The sequence below is a fragment of the Homalodisca vitripennis genome, chromosome 7, assembly GCF_021130785.1.
Source record: "Homalodisca vitripennis isolate AUS2020 chromosome 7, UT_GWSS_2.1, whole genome shotgun sequence".
Lineage (NCBI taxonomy): Eukaryota > Metazoa > Arthropoda > Insecta > Hemiptera > Cicadellidae > Homalodisca > Homalodisca vitripennis.
In genome coordinates this window covers 130,111,854-130,129,215 of record NC_060213.1, presented here as the reverse complement: position 1 = coordinate 130,129,215, position 17,362 = coordinate 130,111,854, and the positions used below count along the sequence as shown (strand labels likewise).

The 17,362-nt window shown below is 36.9% G+C and overlaps 1 protein-coding gene across 4 annotated transcripts in view; it reads right to left on the bottom strand.

Annotated features, from left to right (window-relative positions):
- The window catches only part of LOC124366330 (T-cell immunomodulatory protein), a 42,945-nt gene extending 31,525 nt beyond the window's left edge, over positions 1 to 11,420 (bottom strand). Inside the window, exons 1-3 of one of the 4 annotated variants that reach the window (XM_046822790.1) lie at positions 11,285 to 11,420; positions 7,723 to 7,857; positions 1,847 to 4,299 (exon numbers count right to left, since the gene is read on the bottom strand). In XM_046822790.1, coding sequence (XP_046678746.1) covers positions 2,467 to 4,299; positions 7,723 to 7,857; positions 11,285 to 11,293 — 1,977 coding nt within the window. In that variant the 5' untranslated portion in view covers positions 11,294 to 11,420 and the 3' untranslated portion in view covers positions 1,847 to 2,466. The other 3 variants (XM_046822792.1, XM_046822788.1, XM_046822789.1) reach the window with 3 other exon arrangements.
- Positions 11,421 to 17,362: the final 5,942 nt, after the last annotated feature.

The window sequence follows — 17,362 nt, the reverse complement described above, 5'->3', positions numbered from 1 at the left end:
ATATAGTGTAATCTAGACGAAGTGGCGGTTTCATCATACCTGCCTATGGAAAGTGGAAAACGTGTTTGTAATATAAAACATGCCAACAAAGCCTTAAGAATGACATTACAACTCATATTGTTTTTGCTGTTAAATTTTATTTTGATAGATCTGCAGTAGGAGAGCAAACGTGCACAAAACATTCATGCTGCCACTCTATTATAAAATTTGTATATTGTGTTGCATTGGTTCAACGGTTAAAGTTTTAACTAAGATTTACATCCCTAAGTAGTCATGTCAGTACACAATGTTCTGTAAACACAGTGATGATAAATAAACCATCGAATTGTAGTTGAGTGAAGGAAAAAACCTACAGGTAAGAGAATATACTTTAAAACGATTTGGCAGTGTACCGTTAATACAAAACCATGTATATCTGTAGACTAAGGAAAATTATGTACTACATATTTTAAGATTCAAAGATGTACATTGTATACTAGAATTAAAAAGAAATTGTGCTATGCATAGGCCAGTACCAGTTTTTAACGAGTTTAGCCAGATTAAATAGAAGTACCATGTGGACAAAACAGATTTCATAAATATAACACGTAAAGTTTTGCAAGCATAAATTGTTTGTTAGTAGTATTGCTTATTATATAAACACGATGTTCACCTTTAAACCGTTCATATTTGAAGTTTAAGACACTTTGAAGTTGCCTTGTTTTGTTTCATGTCTAGCTCAGAGAAAAATTTAAATCTATTATTTTTTATTTAATAAAATTACCATTGTAACTTATGGATTACAGTAGCCATGTATCATTGGCAAATATTTTCATGTAGCTGACTGCCGATTATTTATTGCCATACAGCCTTTTAGAAGAGCGTTCTCTATAAACAGCTAGGTCTAAAAATGTTTATTGGAATAACTTCTTTATGTAAGTAAACATTTACTACAAAATCCAGAGGGCAGAATTGATTTAAATTTCATTTTAGTTACTAGAAACAAGTTCTTTCCAAACAGCCCGTTTTAATGATCATTTTGAAATTTCAATAAACATATAATTGGGAGAAAGTAATTTAATCAAGTACCAAATATATAGTCATTTTATTTTAAAAACAAGAAAAAAAATACCTATCTACATTTTAAATAAACTTCACAACAGAATAAGTTAAAGTAATACTTAAAGCTAAATCACATTTTTAAAAGACTTATTTGCTACAAATTAAATAAATTCATTTAAACTTAAGCTATGTTTTCTATTTAAAAAATATTATTTAAAGAACCATACACTTAGATAAGCACAAAAACAAGACGTGAGAGTTTATAAAAACGGTGGTTTATTTTTACACAAATCCTCAGTATTAATCATTAAAATTGGAATTTACATAACTCTGGAATATAAAAACGTTAGAAGAATTTAGAAAAAATACTATAAATTTGAGAAACATGACAAGGTTAAATATAAATACGTTTATTGAAAATAAAAACACTTGCAAATTTGTATGTAATAGTTAATTTTGTTGTCTTTTATTATACACCATAATTAAAAAATAAAAATTACAAGATAACATTAATTACTAATTATTTAAAACGCACATAATAAAATACTGTAACTAATTTTACTTAAAAATGTAATTAATTTACCTATGTATGGATAACACTATTTATTTTAAATAGTATTTGTTTATTGATCCCACATTAAAATGTATCTTTAAAAAATATAACTACTGTTTTTAATTAATATTATTTAAATAATTAAAACTTTATACTATAGTGTAAATGACAAAACAAGTTATTTTCTCCAACCTGGGTTAAAATTAAATATAGCAATTAACAAGCACAACATTAAATCAAAGTTGATTAGAATGCATATATCTTTACATAAAACACACACAGTGGTTTATGTTGTCTATAAAAAGTAATGAGATTAATTATTCAACTGGCTATATTACATTATCAGTATGTATCTCTTCCTATTTTAAGCTTTACTGGTGATTTAATCAACGAACAATTAATTGTAGTTCAAATTTCTGTCCAAGTAATGGAATTAACTTTCTTCCAAACAATTTTTGTTTCAATTTTAAAATTATATTACTTTAGTCTACAAAAACAAAGTGTCAACTTCCAAATACAATCTGATTATATAAAAGTAATACAACTATTATCAAACACCAAGACTTCAATCGAAAAATATCCTCACAAATATTTTATATGAATATTAAAACTGAAATTCCAGTTGATCTACAAAGGAAGTTTAAAACGAAGTTGGGTTTAGGGAAAGGGGTCAAGCAGTGTCATATTTTGTACAGTGTTTGAAGTTTTCGATTTATCTATATTTCCCTATTATAGTTAAACTATATACACTTAATTACAATGAAAAATATACATGTTAATTTTAAAATCTACATAACATAATAACGACTTAGTTTTATTACAACGGGAAAAACTATAGACTGGATTTTTACAATTGTTCACATACATACAACTTACATAGCATCAAAATGAAACTTGTGTGCTTCCTGCAACTTCTCTAAATGGTCTTCTTTTCGTTCTTTCCAGTAGAGAGCAGCGATAATGAAGAAAATGACGACGCAGGTAGCTAAGAGTGCCAAGACACTTTGGAAGATGAGCTTACTTGGCGTGACAAACAACTGAACCTTCCAGTTATTGGATTCATCAACAGGCCAGGGAATCACAACCATCTGGGAATTTGGGATGAGCTGCGTCCATTGCCTATACTTCCCGTAGACCTGGACTGTCAGCGAGTCTATGAAGTTCGGGGTGCGACCCAGACCGAAGATCGTGTAAGGAAGGTTCAGCGTGAAATGGGCAGACTGAGGTATCTGGGTCGCCACAGCCGATCTGGGGTCGCCTTCCTGAGTAGTCGTGACGTAGAAGACTTTGGGTCCTGGAAGATTGGTTCCGTAAACTCCCGCTGACTTTGTTAATGGACCAACAGCCAACGGGTGGTCTGTGTTTGTTAGTCCTGTCACAACCATGACTTTTACAAAGTTGGCGTCGTAATTGTTCGTGTTCCTGTACGCAGAAACATTATACGTCGGTTTGTTGTGAACAAAGATGATGTCCAGAACACCATCTTGGAGGAAGTCGTAGAAAACACCCAAGACTGTATTGTTGTTGTAAGGGCTTAGTGTGTTCCATCGCACCTCAAATGTGCGAGAGAACTCGGAACAAGTGGTTTTGCATGGCACATTCTCCAAAAGGAAAGATTTGAACTCTGTGCCACGTGCGTCATTCACCAAAGTAACCAACAGATCAGGATATCCGTCCATATTAAAGTCCCCTGCTCTCAGTGTTATCGTCTCAGTGTAACGTTCGTTGAAATTGGTTGTATCGCTATTATACGCAAACTTCCAGAGATTGGCCGTTCCTTCTTCGTGAAAGTTTACCTGTAGATTGTGCCATGTCTTGTTCGAATACTTGTACACTAAGATGCTACTGTTCTTACAGCTTAGATCAAAGCAAACTGGGACAAGATGGTCCAGTTTTCCTTCCATTTCTACGTCAAGAAATATTGTTTGCCCAATTACATGTTGTTTATTTTTACTAAAGCCAGGAGGTAGTGGAATAATTTTCCACGGTTTGAAACCCTTTGAAATATCTTCATTTCCCTTCCAAACCTCAAAGCTTTCCTCCGTAGTGATGTAGAGATCTGCCAAATCGTCACCACTCAGATCCAAGAAGGCGTGAGAATGTGGAATTCTTATAGAACCCTTGAACTCCTCATCATTGTTATTCATACTGAATTTCTTTGGCATAGTTTTGTTCTGACTGAATACCCAGAACGACCTATTATAGTTCTCATCCACACCAAACAAGTCAATGATCATATTCTTATCATAATCGATCGCCAAAGGTTGACCCCTCATTCTGAACAATGGCTCTTCAGAACAAACTATTTTGTTCATTTCACCCCACAGAATTACCACTTGATTGAATTCCGTCTGTGATGGATCAAACAATGTTACCAACACGTCCATCAACGCATCTCCATTGAAATCACCGGGAACAACGCTTGTGATTGTAGTCTTGTTGAACGTGCACTTTATTCCTGATGAGACCATCGAGGGTTCTTTATCTTGACCAAAGAGAATTTCCAAGGTGCGAGCATTATTACGAATCACAAATATGTCCGTCAGTTCATCAGAATTAAAGTCACCAAAGGCAGCTGGCATTCCATCGGTACGCCCACCGAACATCTGATTGGTCGCATCATCGGCCGAGACAGCACCCAGCGATGTGACCAGCAGCAGACAGGTGAGCCACCACCACAACCCAGTTCTACCAATCCCAGCCTGCTAACAAACCAGAAACCCATCAGTTAAAGACACAAATTAATACTTCATTTAATACGTATTCAGTATTTGTGCTATGACTTGGCGATGGCAGTAATTCACAAAAGGGTGCTGAAAAGAGCAGAAATTGTGTAATTACTTTAATGAAATGTTACTCTGCATAGTAATGTATGGAATGTCTCTGCACACATGTGTATGCCATCACTGCCTTATGTGAGTATTGGCCAGACAAAGAAAAGAAACAAACAATGTAAGCATATTTCTAGTTTAGTTGCTTATCACTTGAAAGGTCAGTATTAGATAAATAATAATTAATATTGTACTGCCCTGAACAAAATGTAATCAACTGCTTTTGTAACGTTTCATAAAATGATGGAGAAAAGATAAGCATTTATTATGAAGAAACCTGAAATAATGATTCCCAGGTGGGGAATTTTTAAAGTTTATATTTCACTATAAATTTCACTATCTGACACATTATTTTTTTTCATTCATTTTTTCCGTTTTTGTGTAAAAAAGAGCCCTATTTAGTACTTGATGCCTGCAAAAGTTTTTTTTTTTTTGTAGGGGAAGCGGCAATCTAAACTGTATTTTTCATTTATATCATGGTTTTTTATCTAATCAAGATATTTAAATTATGTGCAACTTGATAAATTATTTTCATTTGAGATGGAATTTTTCATCAACTTCTCATGGGTTACCCCCTTGAATGGATGAACAATAACTGGTGTAACAAAGTTTGTTTTAACTATTAGCAATCAATTGATTTTATTAATTATTTATTTTTATGACTAGAATCATTATTTCAATGTGCATTATCGCGTAACTGGGTTTGTTAGCAGGCAGAATAGAGTATCTGAGTGTAGCAGGGTGCACGAGTTTGCTGAACGCAAAATAATTATTTTACTAAAGCTACAGAGAAGAGATCTGTCTCTATACATAGTCAGATTGTCAAGATGTAGGCCTGACTTTTTAAGATAACATGCAATAAAATTGGTAACCGTGTATTGTAAGCAGCACAACCTTTCTGTAAAGTCCAAAACATGCAATCAACTGATAAGTATCACAGGCCCACTCAGTACCTCAAGGGCTGAGGCCAAGTAATCCAATAATTGATTTGTAGCATCATGGTGACATATTTAGCCTGTACTGACAAAATGAATATCGGAAGGAATGCCTATATGGACAGCCCTGTACGTATATGTGCTTCTGCAAGATGGCTTCCTAACGTCAGTATATATTCAGATATATTGATAAGTCTAGTCCTATCAACTTAGATCGTTTTCTATCCGTTAATGAAAGAATTTCCGGTAGCATCTAATAACATGTTAGTCATATACTTTGTTAATAATAAAATGTTTCACTGTTCTGTGGTGTTTCTGTAGAGTGGCCACTCAAAACATCTTTTCATATTCCTGGTTTTTTCCCGGTTAAAAATTTCCGATTCTCTAGTTTATTTTCAAGCCAAATAAACAAATGTAATATTTGACTCTTACGTTGAGTGCAACGGTGACGGTTTATCGTAACCACCTGTATTTCTAAGAAATGTGATGCTCTACTAAATTTCGTCGCTAGTGAAATGTGAAGAATTTGTCGATGATTTATCACTATCATCTATTTTAAGCTCCTTAGTTTTTATCTATGTGTTTTTTTTTTATTTGTCTACATAACATCTTGTATACCTAATTACTTTCTTTTCTGTAATGTTTGGAAAATACATGTATCCAATACGGAATAAACAAAGATAACAAATAAATACCAACACAGTGCTACCGTGGGACAAATTGTAGTCCAGCATTGCAGGTCAGAGGTCTGCGGTGAACGGACTTTCGGTACATGACAATGATGTCACCAATACACAAGGTCGGTCCATCTGATACTTCATAAAATACTTTCATCTGAACTCTACTTAATTAATTTATCCTTTGGAGGGGGAGCAAGCCTAAGAATACCATGCTACTTAAAGATAATTTGCAGATTCAGGGAAATTAATATATTTAAAATTACTAGTCATAACCTCTAGTATCTCCTTTTAAATAATAGATTATAAAATGAGCTTACAGAATATATTTGATGTATCGCGGTCACTACCGGTTTAATAATGCATTCCGCTCATTTAGTGCTGAAGTTCAGAACGAACGATCGGCCAATTTTAAATTGTCCAATGCATTGTTACGTGTATTTGGGGGGGGGGGGGGGAGGGGGTGGCTTACCGCGCCACAGGAGTAGAATTAACCAAAATATACTCCACTTCATTAGGAGGCAACCCTCAGATGAAGCTCGCAAACATATAACGATCTAACTTCACAATTTCACGATCCATGTTGTGTAAAATACAATGTTTCGAGATTAATTAGTTCTTGATTCTAGGAGCTGACAAATTATGTCTTAGTTTTATAAATTTTTGGAGACGGAAAAACTGTTTTTGAAATTTTTTCCGGTTTGTCATAGATTCCCGGCTTATTCCTGTCGGGTGGCCATGCTGGTAGTGAGTGTCGTTTCCTCATAAACCTTGAGATTAAGAGAGTAGCCTACTCCTGGGGTCAAGTATAAGACAATGTCAGATTTCAGACTGTGCACTAAGCTGAACGTGAAATTGACCTAAACTTTACATTCACGTTGAATCAACCCTTCCCACGCTGGCTAGTTTGGGACTGTGTCTAAAACATTGTAGTACAATAAATTGTGCACCTGATGAGACAATAAGTACACCTCTTCGTCTAGATTACACTGGATGGCTGCTGAGTAATCTAGATATCTCAAGGTCGAACATCTTCATTGAATCAACCCTTCCCACCACAGCTACGCTACTACAAGTGTTTAGTGTATATATGTTTTGTCCTCTTTGTAGTAAAATATCCAGTTGTGTATATTCCAGGGTAAAACCAATAGAAACACTAAAATAAGACTGGAATGGGCCTAGGCAAGAAGCAATACGCACGCCTAACCTCAATGTTACTGCATTAACACATTAACACACCACTTTCAGGCTGGACCGAAATAATCAACCTATCGTATGCTCAAAAATAAGGTGTACTATGTAAAAATATTTTTATAAATCGAATCAAACTCGATCAAAAAGAATACACTATTAAAGTTAAAAAGTGGAATGTAATCTTTTATCACATCAGTTCTATTTGATAAATTAAAGATATTTGTAACATGTAACATTTCGTGACCAAAATTAATTGCTCTAGAGATCTTGATATTTCTTTACTTATAGGCTTTAAAGTAGAATAAAACATATCTGTATAAACTTCTTTTTGAAAACAAATTTAATTCATATTTTTCGTACAATTCCAATAGAAACTATTGGATCCTATTCTAGACTTTCTTAAGAACCTTCTGGTATTGTGACACAATCAATTGTGAAGTTTGTATAAGGAAAATGTTCATGCTATATTTAACTGAAAAAGTATCTCTCACCAAAATATCAACGCCCTTTTCGGTGATAAAGGAGAAAGAGTTGTCTCCTGACGAAGCAGAAGAGAATGGCATATTGGCCATGTGTGTCAAGGAGTACGTCTGAAGTTCTGTTAACAACATTTCATCAATCTTGTCCTGAAAATAAATTATCAAAATTAAAATAATGCTGAAACAGAATTATTCATGTTTTGTTGTACTACATTCTGACTCTTATATAAGGCTTGTAGGTTCACAGAGAAAGCACGACTCCTTATTTATTTAACAATCTATCTCAGAATAATAGAATGTTGAATGTTTTATAATACAGTTAATAATATAGTATTGGAAGGTAAAAGGAACAAAATGCAGTTTAGTTCCTTGTAGCAATATGGCATACAGAAGCTTTTATTATTTTTAGTAGATTTATTGCCTGAATAAAAAATTAATGAATACATTCAAATTAAAAATTAAATTGAAGTTGAATTTGCATTTTGGAAACAGTCTATAAATTCATCTAAATCAAAAAATACATTATTGGTAAAAAGTGGTTTCAATTACGTGGAGACAATCAAGATATTTTATCATTTTTAATATTTTCTGGCAAAAAATTAAAAAAGACATCTCCAGAACAAGATGGAAGATTTTCAGTAATTCAGTCTATGCTGACGTGGCCTAATAAGTCCATTAAAGGTACAAAGAAGGCAGAGTTAGAATTCCAGCATTTTTAAAGGTATCTCTAAATCCTAATAATAATGTAGGCTAATGTATAAATGCGAAAGTGCCTTTGTTTGTTTATTTTGCTTTCACGTATAAACTATTCAACCGATTTTACTCACATTTTACACGGACATTCTTTGAATCCCTACAATGAACTTAAAGGCTATAAGAGTCATAGCAGGAGATACTAAACTTGAACATTGTAGAGAATTATTTAGAAATCTCAGAATTAATACTTTGTTTTTCCCTACATTATTGAATGTTTGTTAAATATTTTAAAAAAGTACCCTGAGAAAGTTCAATTAAGAAATGAGGTCAGGTTCTGTTATTTCACCCCATGTTTTTAAATCGCTACTATAGCCACGGAATTGATTGTTTTAACTATTTATGATCATAGATGAGTACGGAGGTACTAAACTAGATAGACACTGTTTGTTTTCCTTGGCGACGTCTTATCTTATCAGCATCAGGCATGCCCAGACTGTTCTTGTTATCGAAATGAGACGAGTGCCTCCGGCCATCATCGCGGGCTTCGGCAGCACCTGCAGCACCAATACAAGAAAAACATCCCTCGAGATAGTACCTATCAGTAAAATATAAAATTCTAGAGGGGCTGATGAGAAATATAAGTTGAAATGATTAATTAGTTCACCTCAAACAATCAATTCCGTGGCTATAGTAGCGATTTAAAAACATGGGGTGAAATAACGGAACTTGACCGAAATGAAATACATTCTTACGATACTAGGTTTAGTTCTCTTGTTGATGTACCATTTCATAGGTTAAACAAGTGTTAAAAGTCATTTGATCATGTCCTGAAAATTATTCAATCAAATTCCTTCAACTGTAAGGCAATTAAGCTACTTTAAGTTTAAGAACAAGATTAGCCAATTTTTTCCTAAACAAGCATTTTCCTCAATTAGTGAGTTTGTATCTGAACAATGGACTGAAGATGATTTCTTGCCACAAATCCCAATGTTGCCTATTATTGTGACTTGCCTTATACATTTTGTAATGAAATGTCTTTTTGGTGAATAAATATTCTGTTCTTTTATAGGCCTATTCTTATTTCGTAAATCCTTCTGGGCTACGCCCCACTGGTCTTTTAAGCAGCAAAAAAAAATACCACCTTGGGCTATAAAATTGTATAATTTACTTTATATACTTAACCCGTTTAGTGCTAGAGATAAAAGATCCATGTTGTAAAGTGCAGAGTTATTTTTTGTATGACTATGCAAAAAGTTCCAGAGGGTTTTGGACACAAGGTTTCAGAAAAAAATTCATATAAAATTTATTTTTGATCATGAAAAGCTCCTTTTTAATTTGTTTGAATGGTAAATGATCTGTCCATCAAAAAATACATAACAATAGGATGTTTCTATAATTTAAAAAATTAAAAATTACTTTAGACAGTGACTTCAACGGAAACAAAATAAAAATCCAGTTTAAGGTAAAATAACTGCTATAAGAAAAAATGTTATAAATTTTAATACTTTTATGATAAAGAGCATTAAAAAAAATGCAAAATCATGTGTAATATAATATTACTTACTAAAACAAAACTCAAAACATAAAAATAACCTCAGGCAAATTTCAAAAAAACTACAACACTGTCTTCATAACTGTCACAAACATCTTTTAACAGTTTGTTTATGTAACTGTCATAACTTTTTTATTAATTCTAATAGGGCCTATCAAATATAACTTAGAAACATTTTAAATTAATAAAAACGCACAATTGTATAATATAAGAAACGCTCCCCTACTTGTAATGGCACTGCAATCGCAATCAAACTGAGAAAGTGTATTTTTGTTAGTTGTTTATGTCACCTAACAGCAGTACAAAGTAGAAATAACAGTTGAAAAGGTTAGTTTAGTTCATGTATTGGCCTTTGGTGTGATATCAGCCAGTATGGTATTTAAGTTATAGAGGGGTAGACTTTAATAAGCGGCCTATCCCGTACCTCCCCCATACAGGTACTAAAAATAAAATAGAAATCGCCTCGTTCAGAGATTCTGGCACTTTTCACGTAGGAAAGTCTTGTCTCGGAGCGAGACTCTCAGCACTCTAGCGTGTTTTTTACATTGTCTCATAGCGAGATTCCTGGCACTTAAGGGTTAATTTGAAATGCCTACAACATAATTTGGTTAAGTAGTTATATCAAGGATTATTTACTCATGAATATTGATGATTATGTCATTCAAATGTTGGCTGCTTATCATACTGCAGCCAAATACTTTAATAATTTTTGTGCAATAGGCTATATGGTTTGCTAACACCTAACATTTCTTTCATGGAAATGAAATCATACTATTTTAAGAAATTGTTAGAAAGTGGTTGTAGGTAATGTGGTAAAGTAGCCTAGATGATGATAATGATAGATCACCAATGTGTCAAATCATACAAAACAATGATCTAGCCTATAGCTATAGCATTTTCGCAAGGCAAAATTGTTCCACAAAAAAAAAAAAAAATTATAACTTGCAGAACCTAAATTTTCTCTACTTCACTAAAACCCGCCTGGCTAAGCCTAAACCCAAATAAAATAATGAAAATCGTATAACTTACCCTCTACTATGTGGGAAATAAAGCACCAACAAAACCTAGCATACCAGCATTGCACAATGATATATTTCCTGTAATAAATTGTACTGTGCTCTAGGAAAAACAGAAATTGGATTTTAACTATAAATACATGCAAGTTACGTTTAGTCTAAATTAATTATGTATAGGGATAGTTTAAAATCCTAATCCAACTTTGAATAATAACCACTAGACTTTGTACCAGATTTCTGACATAAGCACAATCAATATTGAACACTACTCTAAATTGAATTTTGATTGACTGAATGTGAGTGAACAGACCTGAAACATGAAGGTACAAATCCAACCCTGTCACTGAGTGTGACAGGTGGCTTTAACAAATCCGTAATCCAACAATAGATTCACCAGCAAAATATGCATAGATTCACACTCATACTCATAGATCCTGCAGTTTTTGACCACCGTGAAGTTAGCGTCACTTTATCGTCCAGACCGTCTAGTGCATCAATGTTGCAGTCATCAATCTGAAGGCGTTAACAAAAATTCAAAAACTGAGATAAATTGTATAATACTAATTATAAAAACGATCTTTCACAAAATCAACACAGTTTTTTCTATTTATTACTTTCCACAAAGGTTTCCCATTAAATGTGTCATGAATAAAAATCCCAAATATAATACCTAAGTAAACCGTAGTGGGAATGTATCGTAAAATGGACGTCCTCTAATAAATGCCACTCCTGAGACTTAACCAAACAAGTGCCCGCAATGGAACTTTGTACACAGATGCTCTGTAAGCTGAACTTTAATATACCAACGTCAAAAAGGTGGTGTCGGCCGTCAGAGGTCCTATCGTCTAAATTAAATGCACCGTTAGACGGGGCGTTCTCGTATAAAAGTCGCTCCTGAGACTTAACCAAACAAGTGCCCGCAATGAAACTTTGTACACAGATGCTCTGTAAGCTGAACTATAATATACCAACGTCAAATAGGTGGTGTCGGCCGTCAGAGGTCCTATCGTCAAAATTAAATGCACGGTTAGACGGGCGTTCTCGTATAAAAGTCACTCCTGAGACTTAACCAAACAAGTGCCCGCAATGAAACTTTGTACACAGATGCTCTGTAAGCTGAACTTTAATATACCAACGTCAAAAAGGTGGTGTCGGCCGTCAGAGGTCCTATCGTCGAAATTAAATGCACCGTTAGACGGGGCGTTCTCGTATAAAAGTCGCTCCTGAGACTAAACCAAACAAGTGCCCGCAATGAAACTTTGTACACAGATGCTCTGTAAGCTGAACTTTAATATACCAACGTCAAATAGGTGGTTGTCGGCCGTCAGAGGTCCTATCGTCAAAATTAAATGCACGGTTAGACGGGCGTTCTCGTATAAAAGTCGCTCCTGAGACTTAACCAAACAAGTGCCCGCAATGAAACTTTGTACACAGATGCTCTGTAAGCTGAACTATAATATACCAACGTCAAATAGGTGGTGTCGGCCGTCAGAGGTCCTATCGTCAAAATTAAATGCACGGTTAGACGGCGTTCTCGTATAAAAGTCACTCCTGAGACTTAACCAAACAAGTGCCCGCAATGAAACTTTGTACACAGATGCTCTGTAAGCTGAACTTTAATATACCAACGTCAAAAAGGTGGTGTCGGCCGTCAGAGGTCCTATCGTCTAAATTAAATGCACCGTTAGACGGGGCGTTCTCGTATAAAAGTCGCTCCTGAGACTAAACCAAACAAGTGCCCGCAATGAAACTTTGTACACAGATGCTCTGTAAGCTGAACTTTAATATACCAACGTATAGGTGGTGTCGGCCGTCAGAGGTCCTATCGTCAAAATTAAATGCACGGTTAGACGGGCGTTCTCGTATAAAAGTCACTCCTGAGACTAACCAAACAAGTGCCCGCAATGAAAACTTTGTACACAGATGCTCTGTAAGCTGAACTTTAATATACCAACGTCATATAGGTGGTGTCGGCCGTCAGAGGTCCTATCGTCAAATTAAATGCACGTTAGACGGGCGTTCTCGTATAAAAGTCACTCCTGAGACTTAACCAAACAAGTGCCCGCAATGAAAACTTTGTACACAGATGCTCTGTAAGCTGAACTTTAATATACCAACGTCAAAAAGGTGGTGTCGGGCCGTCAGAGGTCCTATCGTCGAAAATTAAATGCACCGTTAGACGGGGCGTTCTCGTATAAAAGTCACTCCTGAGACTAAACCAAACAAGTGCCCGCAATGAAACTTTGTACACAGATGCTCTGTAAGCTGAACTTTAATATACCAACGTCAAAAAGGTGGTGTAGTGTCGGCCGTCAGAGGTCCTATCGTCAAAATTAAATGCACGTTAGACGGGCGTTCTCGTATAAAAGTCACTCCTGAGACTTAAACCAAACAAGTGCCCGCAATGAAACTTTGTACACAGATGCTCTGTAAGCTGAACTTTAATATACCAACGTCAAATAGGTGGGTGTCGGCCGTCAGAGGTCCTATCGTCAAAATTAAATGCACGGTTAGACGGGCGTTCTCGTATAAAAGTCACTCCTGAGAGACTTAACCAAACAAGTGCCCGCAATGAAACTTTGTACACAGATGCTCTGTAAGCTGAACTTTAATATACCAACGTCAAATAAGGTGGTGTCGGCCGTCAGAGGTCCTATCGTCGAAATTAAATGCACCGTTAGACGGGGCGTTCTCGTATAAAAGTCACTCCTGAGACTTAACCAAACAAGTGCCCGCAATGAAACTTTGTACACAGATGCTCTGTAAGCTGAACTTTAATATACCAACGTCAAATAGGTGGTGTCGGCCGTCAGAGGTCCTATCGTCAAAATTAAATGCACGGTTAGACGGGCGTTCTCGTATAAAAGTCACTCCTGAGACTTAACCAAACAAGTGCCCGCAATGGAACTTTGTACACAGATGCTCTGTAAGCTGAACTTTAATATACCAACGTCAAAAAGGTGGTGTCGGCCGTCAGAGGTCCTATCGTCGAAATTAAATGCACGGTTAGACGGGCGTTCTCGTATAAAAGTCGCTCCTGAGACTAAACCAAAACAAGTGCCCGCAATGAAACTTTGTACACAGATGCTCTGTAAGCTGAACTTTAATATACCAACGTCAAATAGGTGGTGTCGGCCGTCAGAGGTCCTATCGTCAAAATTAAATGCACGGTTAGACGGGCGTTCTCGTATAAAAGTCACTCCTGAGACTTAACCAAACAAGTGCCCGCAATGAAACTTTGTACACAGATGCTCTGTAAGCTGAACTTTAATATACCAACGTCAAAAAGGTGGTGTCGGCCGTCAGAGGTCCTATCGTCGAAATTAAATGCACCGTTAGACGAGGCGTTCTTGTATAAAAGTCGCTCCTGAGACTAAACCAAACAAGTGCCCGCAATGAAACTTTGTACACAGATGCTCTGTAAGCTGAACTTTAATATACCAACGTCAAATAGGTGGTGTCGGCCGTCAGAGGTCCTATCGTCAAAATTAAATGCACGGTTAGACGGGCGTTCTCGTAAAAAAAGTCACTCCTGAGACTTAACCAAACAAGTGCCCGCAATGAAACTTTGTACACAGATGCTCTGTAAGCTGAACTTTAATATACCAACGTCAAAAAGGTGGTGTCGGCCGTCAGAGGTCCTATCGTCGAAAATTAAATGCACCGTTAGACGGGGCGTTCTCGTATAAAAGTCGCTCCTGAGACTAAACCAAACAAGTGCCCGCAATGAAACTTTGTACACAGATGCTCTGTAAGCTGAAACTTTAATATACCAACGTCAAATAGGTGGTGTCGGCCGTCAGAGGTCCTATCGTCAAAATTAAATGCACGGTTAGACGGGCGTTCTCGTATAAAAGTCACTCCTGAGACTTAACCAAACAAGTGCCCGCAATGAATCTTTGTACACAGATGCTCTGTAAGCTGAACTTTAATATACCAACGTCAAAAAGGTGGTGTCGGCCGTCAGAGGTCCTATCGTCGAAATTAAATGCACCGTTAGACGGGGCGTTCACGTATAAAAGTCGCTCCTGAGACTAAACCAAATAAGTGCCCGCAATTAAACTTTGTACACAGATGCTCTGTAAGCTGAACTTTAATGTACCAACGTCAAATAGGTGGTGTCGGCTGTCAGAGGTCCTATCGTCAAAATTAAATGCACGGTTAGACGGACGTTCTCGTATAAAAGTCACTCCTGAGACTTAACCAAACAAGTGCCCGCAATGAAACTTTGTACACAGATGCTCTGTAAGCTAACCTTTAATATACCAACGTCAAATAGGTGGTGTCGGCCGTCAGAGGTCCTATCGTCAAAATTAAATGCACGGTTAGACGGGCGTTCTCGTATAAAAGTCACTCCTGAGACTAAACCAAACAAGTGCCCGCAATGAAACTTTGTACACAGATGCTCTGTAAGCTGAACTTTAATATACCAACGTCAAATAGGTGGTGTCGGCCGTCAGAGGTCCTATCGTCAAAATTAAATGCACGGTTAGACGGGCGTTCTCGTATAAAAGTCACTCCTGAGACTTAACCAAACAAGTGCCCGCAATGAAACTTTGTACACAGATGCTCTGTAAGCTGAACTTTTAATATACCAACGTCAAATAGGTGGTGTCGGCCGTCAGAGGTCCTATCGTCAAAATTAAATGCACGGTTAGACGGGCGTTCTCGTATAAAAGTCACTCCTGAGACTTAACCAAACAAGTGCCCGCAATGGAACTTTGTACACAGATGCTCTGTAAGCTGAACTTTAATATACTAACGTCAAAAAGGTGGTGTCGGCCGTCAGAGGTCCTATCGTCGAAATTAAATGCACCGTTAGACGAGGCGTTCTTGTATAAAAGTCGCTCCTGAGACTAAACCAAACAAGTGCCCGCAATGAAACTTTGTACACAGATGCTCTGTACGCTGAACTTTAATATACCAACGTCAAATAGGTGGTGTCGGCCGTCAGAGGTCCTATCGTCAAAATTAAATGCACGGTTAGACGGGCGTTCTCGTATAAAAGTCACTCCTGAGACTTAACCAAACAAGTGCCCGCAATGAAACTTTGTACACAGATGCTCTGTAAGCTGAACTTTAATATACCAACGTCAAAAAGGTGGTGTCGGCCGTCAGAGGTCCTAACGTCTTAATTAAATGCACCGTTAGACGGGGCGTTCTCGTATAAAAGTCGCTCCTGAGACTAAACCAAACAAGTGCCCGCAATGAAACTTTGTACACAGATGCTCTGTAAGCTGAACTTTAGTGTACCAACGTCAAATAGGTGGTGTCGGCCGTCAGAGGTCCTATCGTCAAAATTAAATGCACGGTTAGACTGGCGTTCTCGTATAAAAGTCACTCCTGAGACTTAACCAAACAAGTGCCCGCAATGGAACTTTGTACACAGATGCTCTGTAAGCTGAACTTTAATATACCAACGTCAAAAAGGTGGTGTCGGCCGTCAGAGGTCCTATCGTCGAAATTAAATGCACCGTTAGACGGGGCGTTCTCGTATAAAAAGTCGCTCCTGAGACTAAACCAAACAAGTGCCCGCAATGAAACTTTGTACACAGATGCTCTGTAAGCTGACCTTTAATATACCAACGTCAAATAGGTGGTGTCGGCCCGTCAGAGGTCCTATCGTCAAAATTAAATGCACCGTTAGACGGGGCGTTCTCGTATAAAAGTCGCTCCTGAGACTAAACCAAACAAGTGCCCGCAATGAAACTTTGTACACAGATGCTCTGTAAGCTGAACTTTAATATACCAACGTCAAATAGGTGGTGTCGGCCGTCAGAGGTCCTATCGTCAAAATTAAATGCACGGTTAGACGGGGCGTTCTCGTAAAAAAGTCACTCCTGAGACTTAACCAAACAAGTGCCCGCAATGAAACTTTGTACACAGATGCTCTGTAAGCTGAACTTTAATATACCAACGTCAAATGGGTGGTGTCGGCCGTCAGAGGTCCTATCGTCAAAATTAAATGCACGGTTAGACGGGCGTTCTCGTATAAAAGTCACTCCTGAGACTTAACCAAACAAGTGCCCGCATAGGAACTTTGTACACAGATGCTCTGTAAGCTGAACTTTAATATACTAACGTCAAAAAGGTGGTGTCGGCCGTCAGAGGTCCTATCGTCGAAATTAAATGCACCGTTAGACGGGGCGTTCTCGTATAAAAGTCGCTCCTGAGACTAAACCAAACAAGTGCCCGCAATGAAACTTTGTACACAGATGCTCTGTAAGCTGAACTTTAATATACCAACGTCAAATAGGTGGTGTCGGCCGTCAGAGGTCCTATCGTCAAAATTAAATGCACGGTTAGACGGGCGTTCTCGTATAAAAGTCACTCCTGAGACTTAACCAAACAAGTGCCCGCAATGAAACTTTGTACACAGATGCTCTGT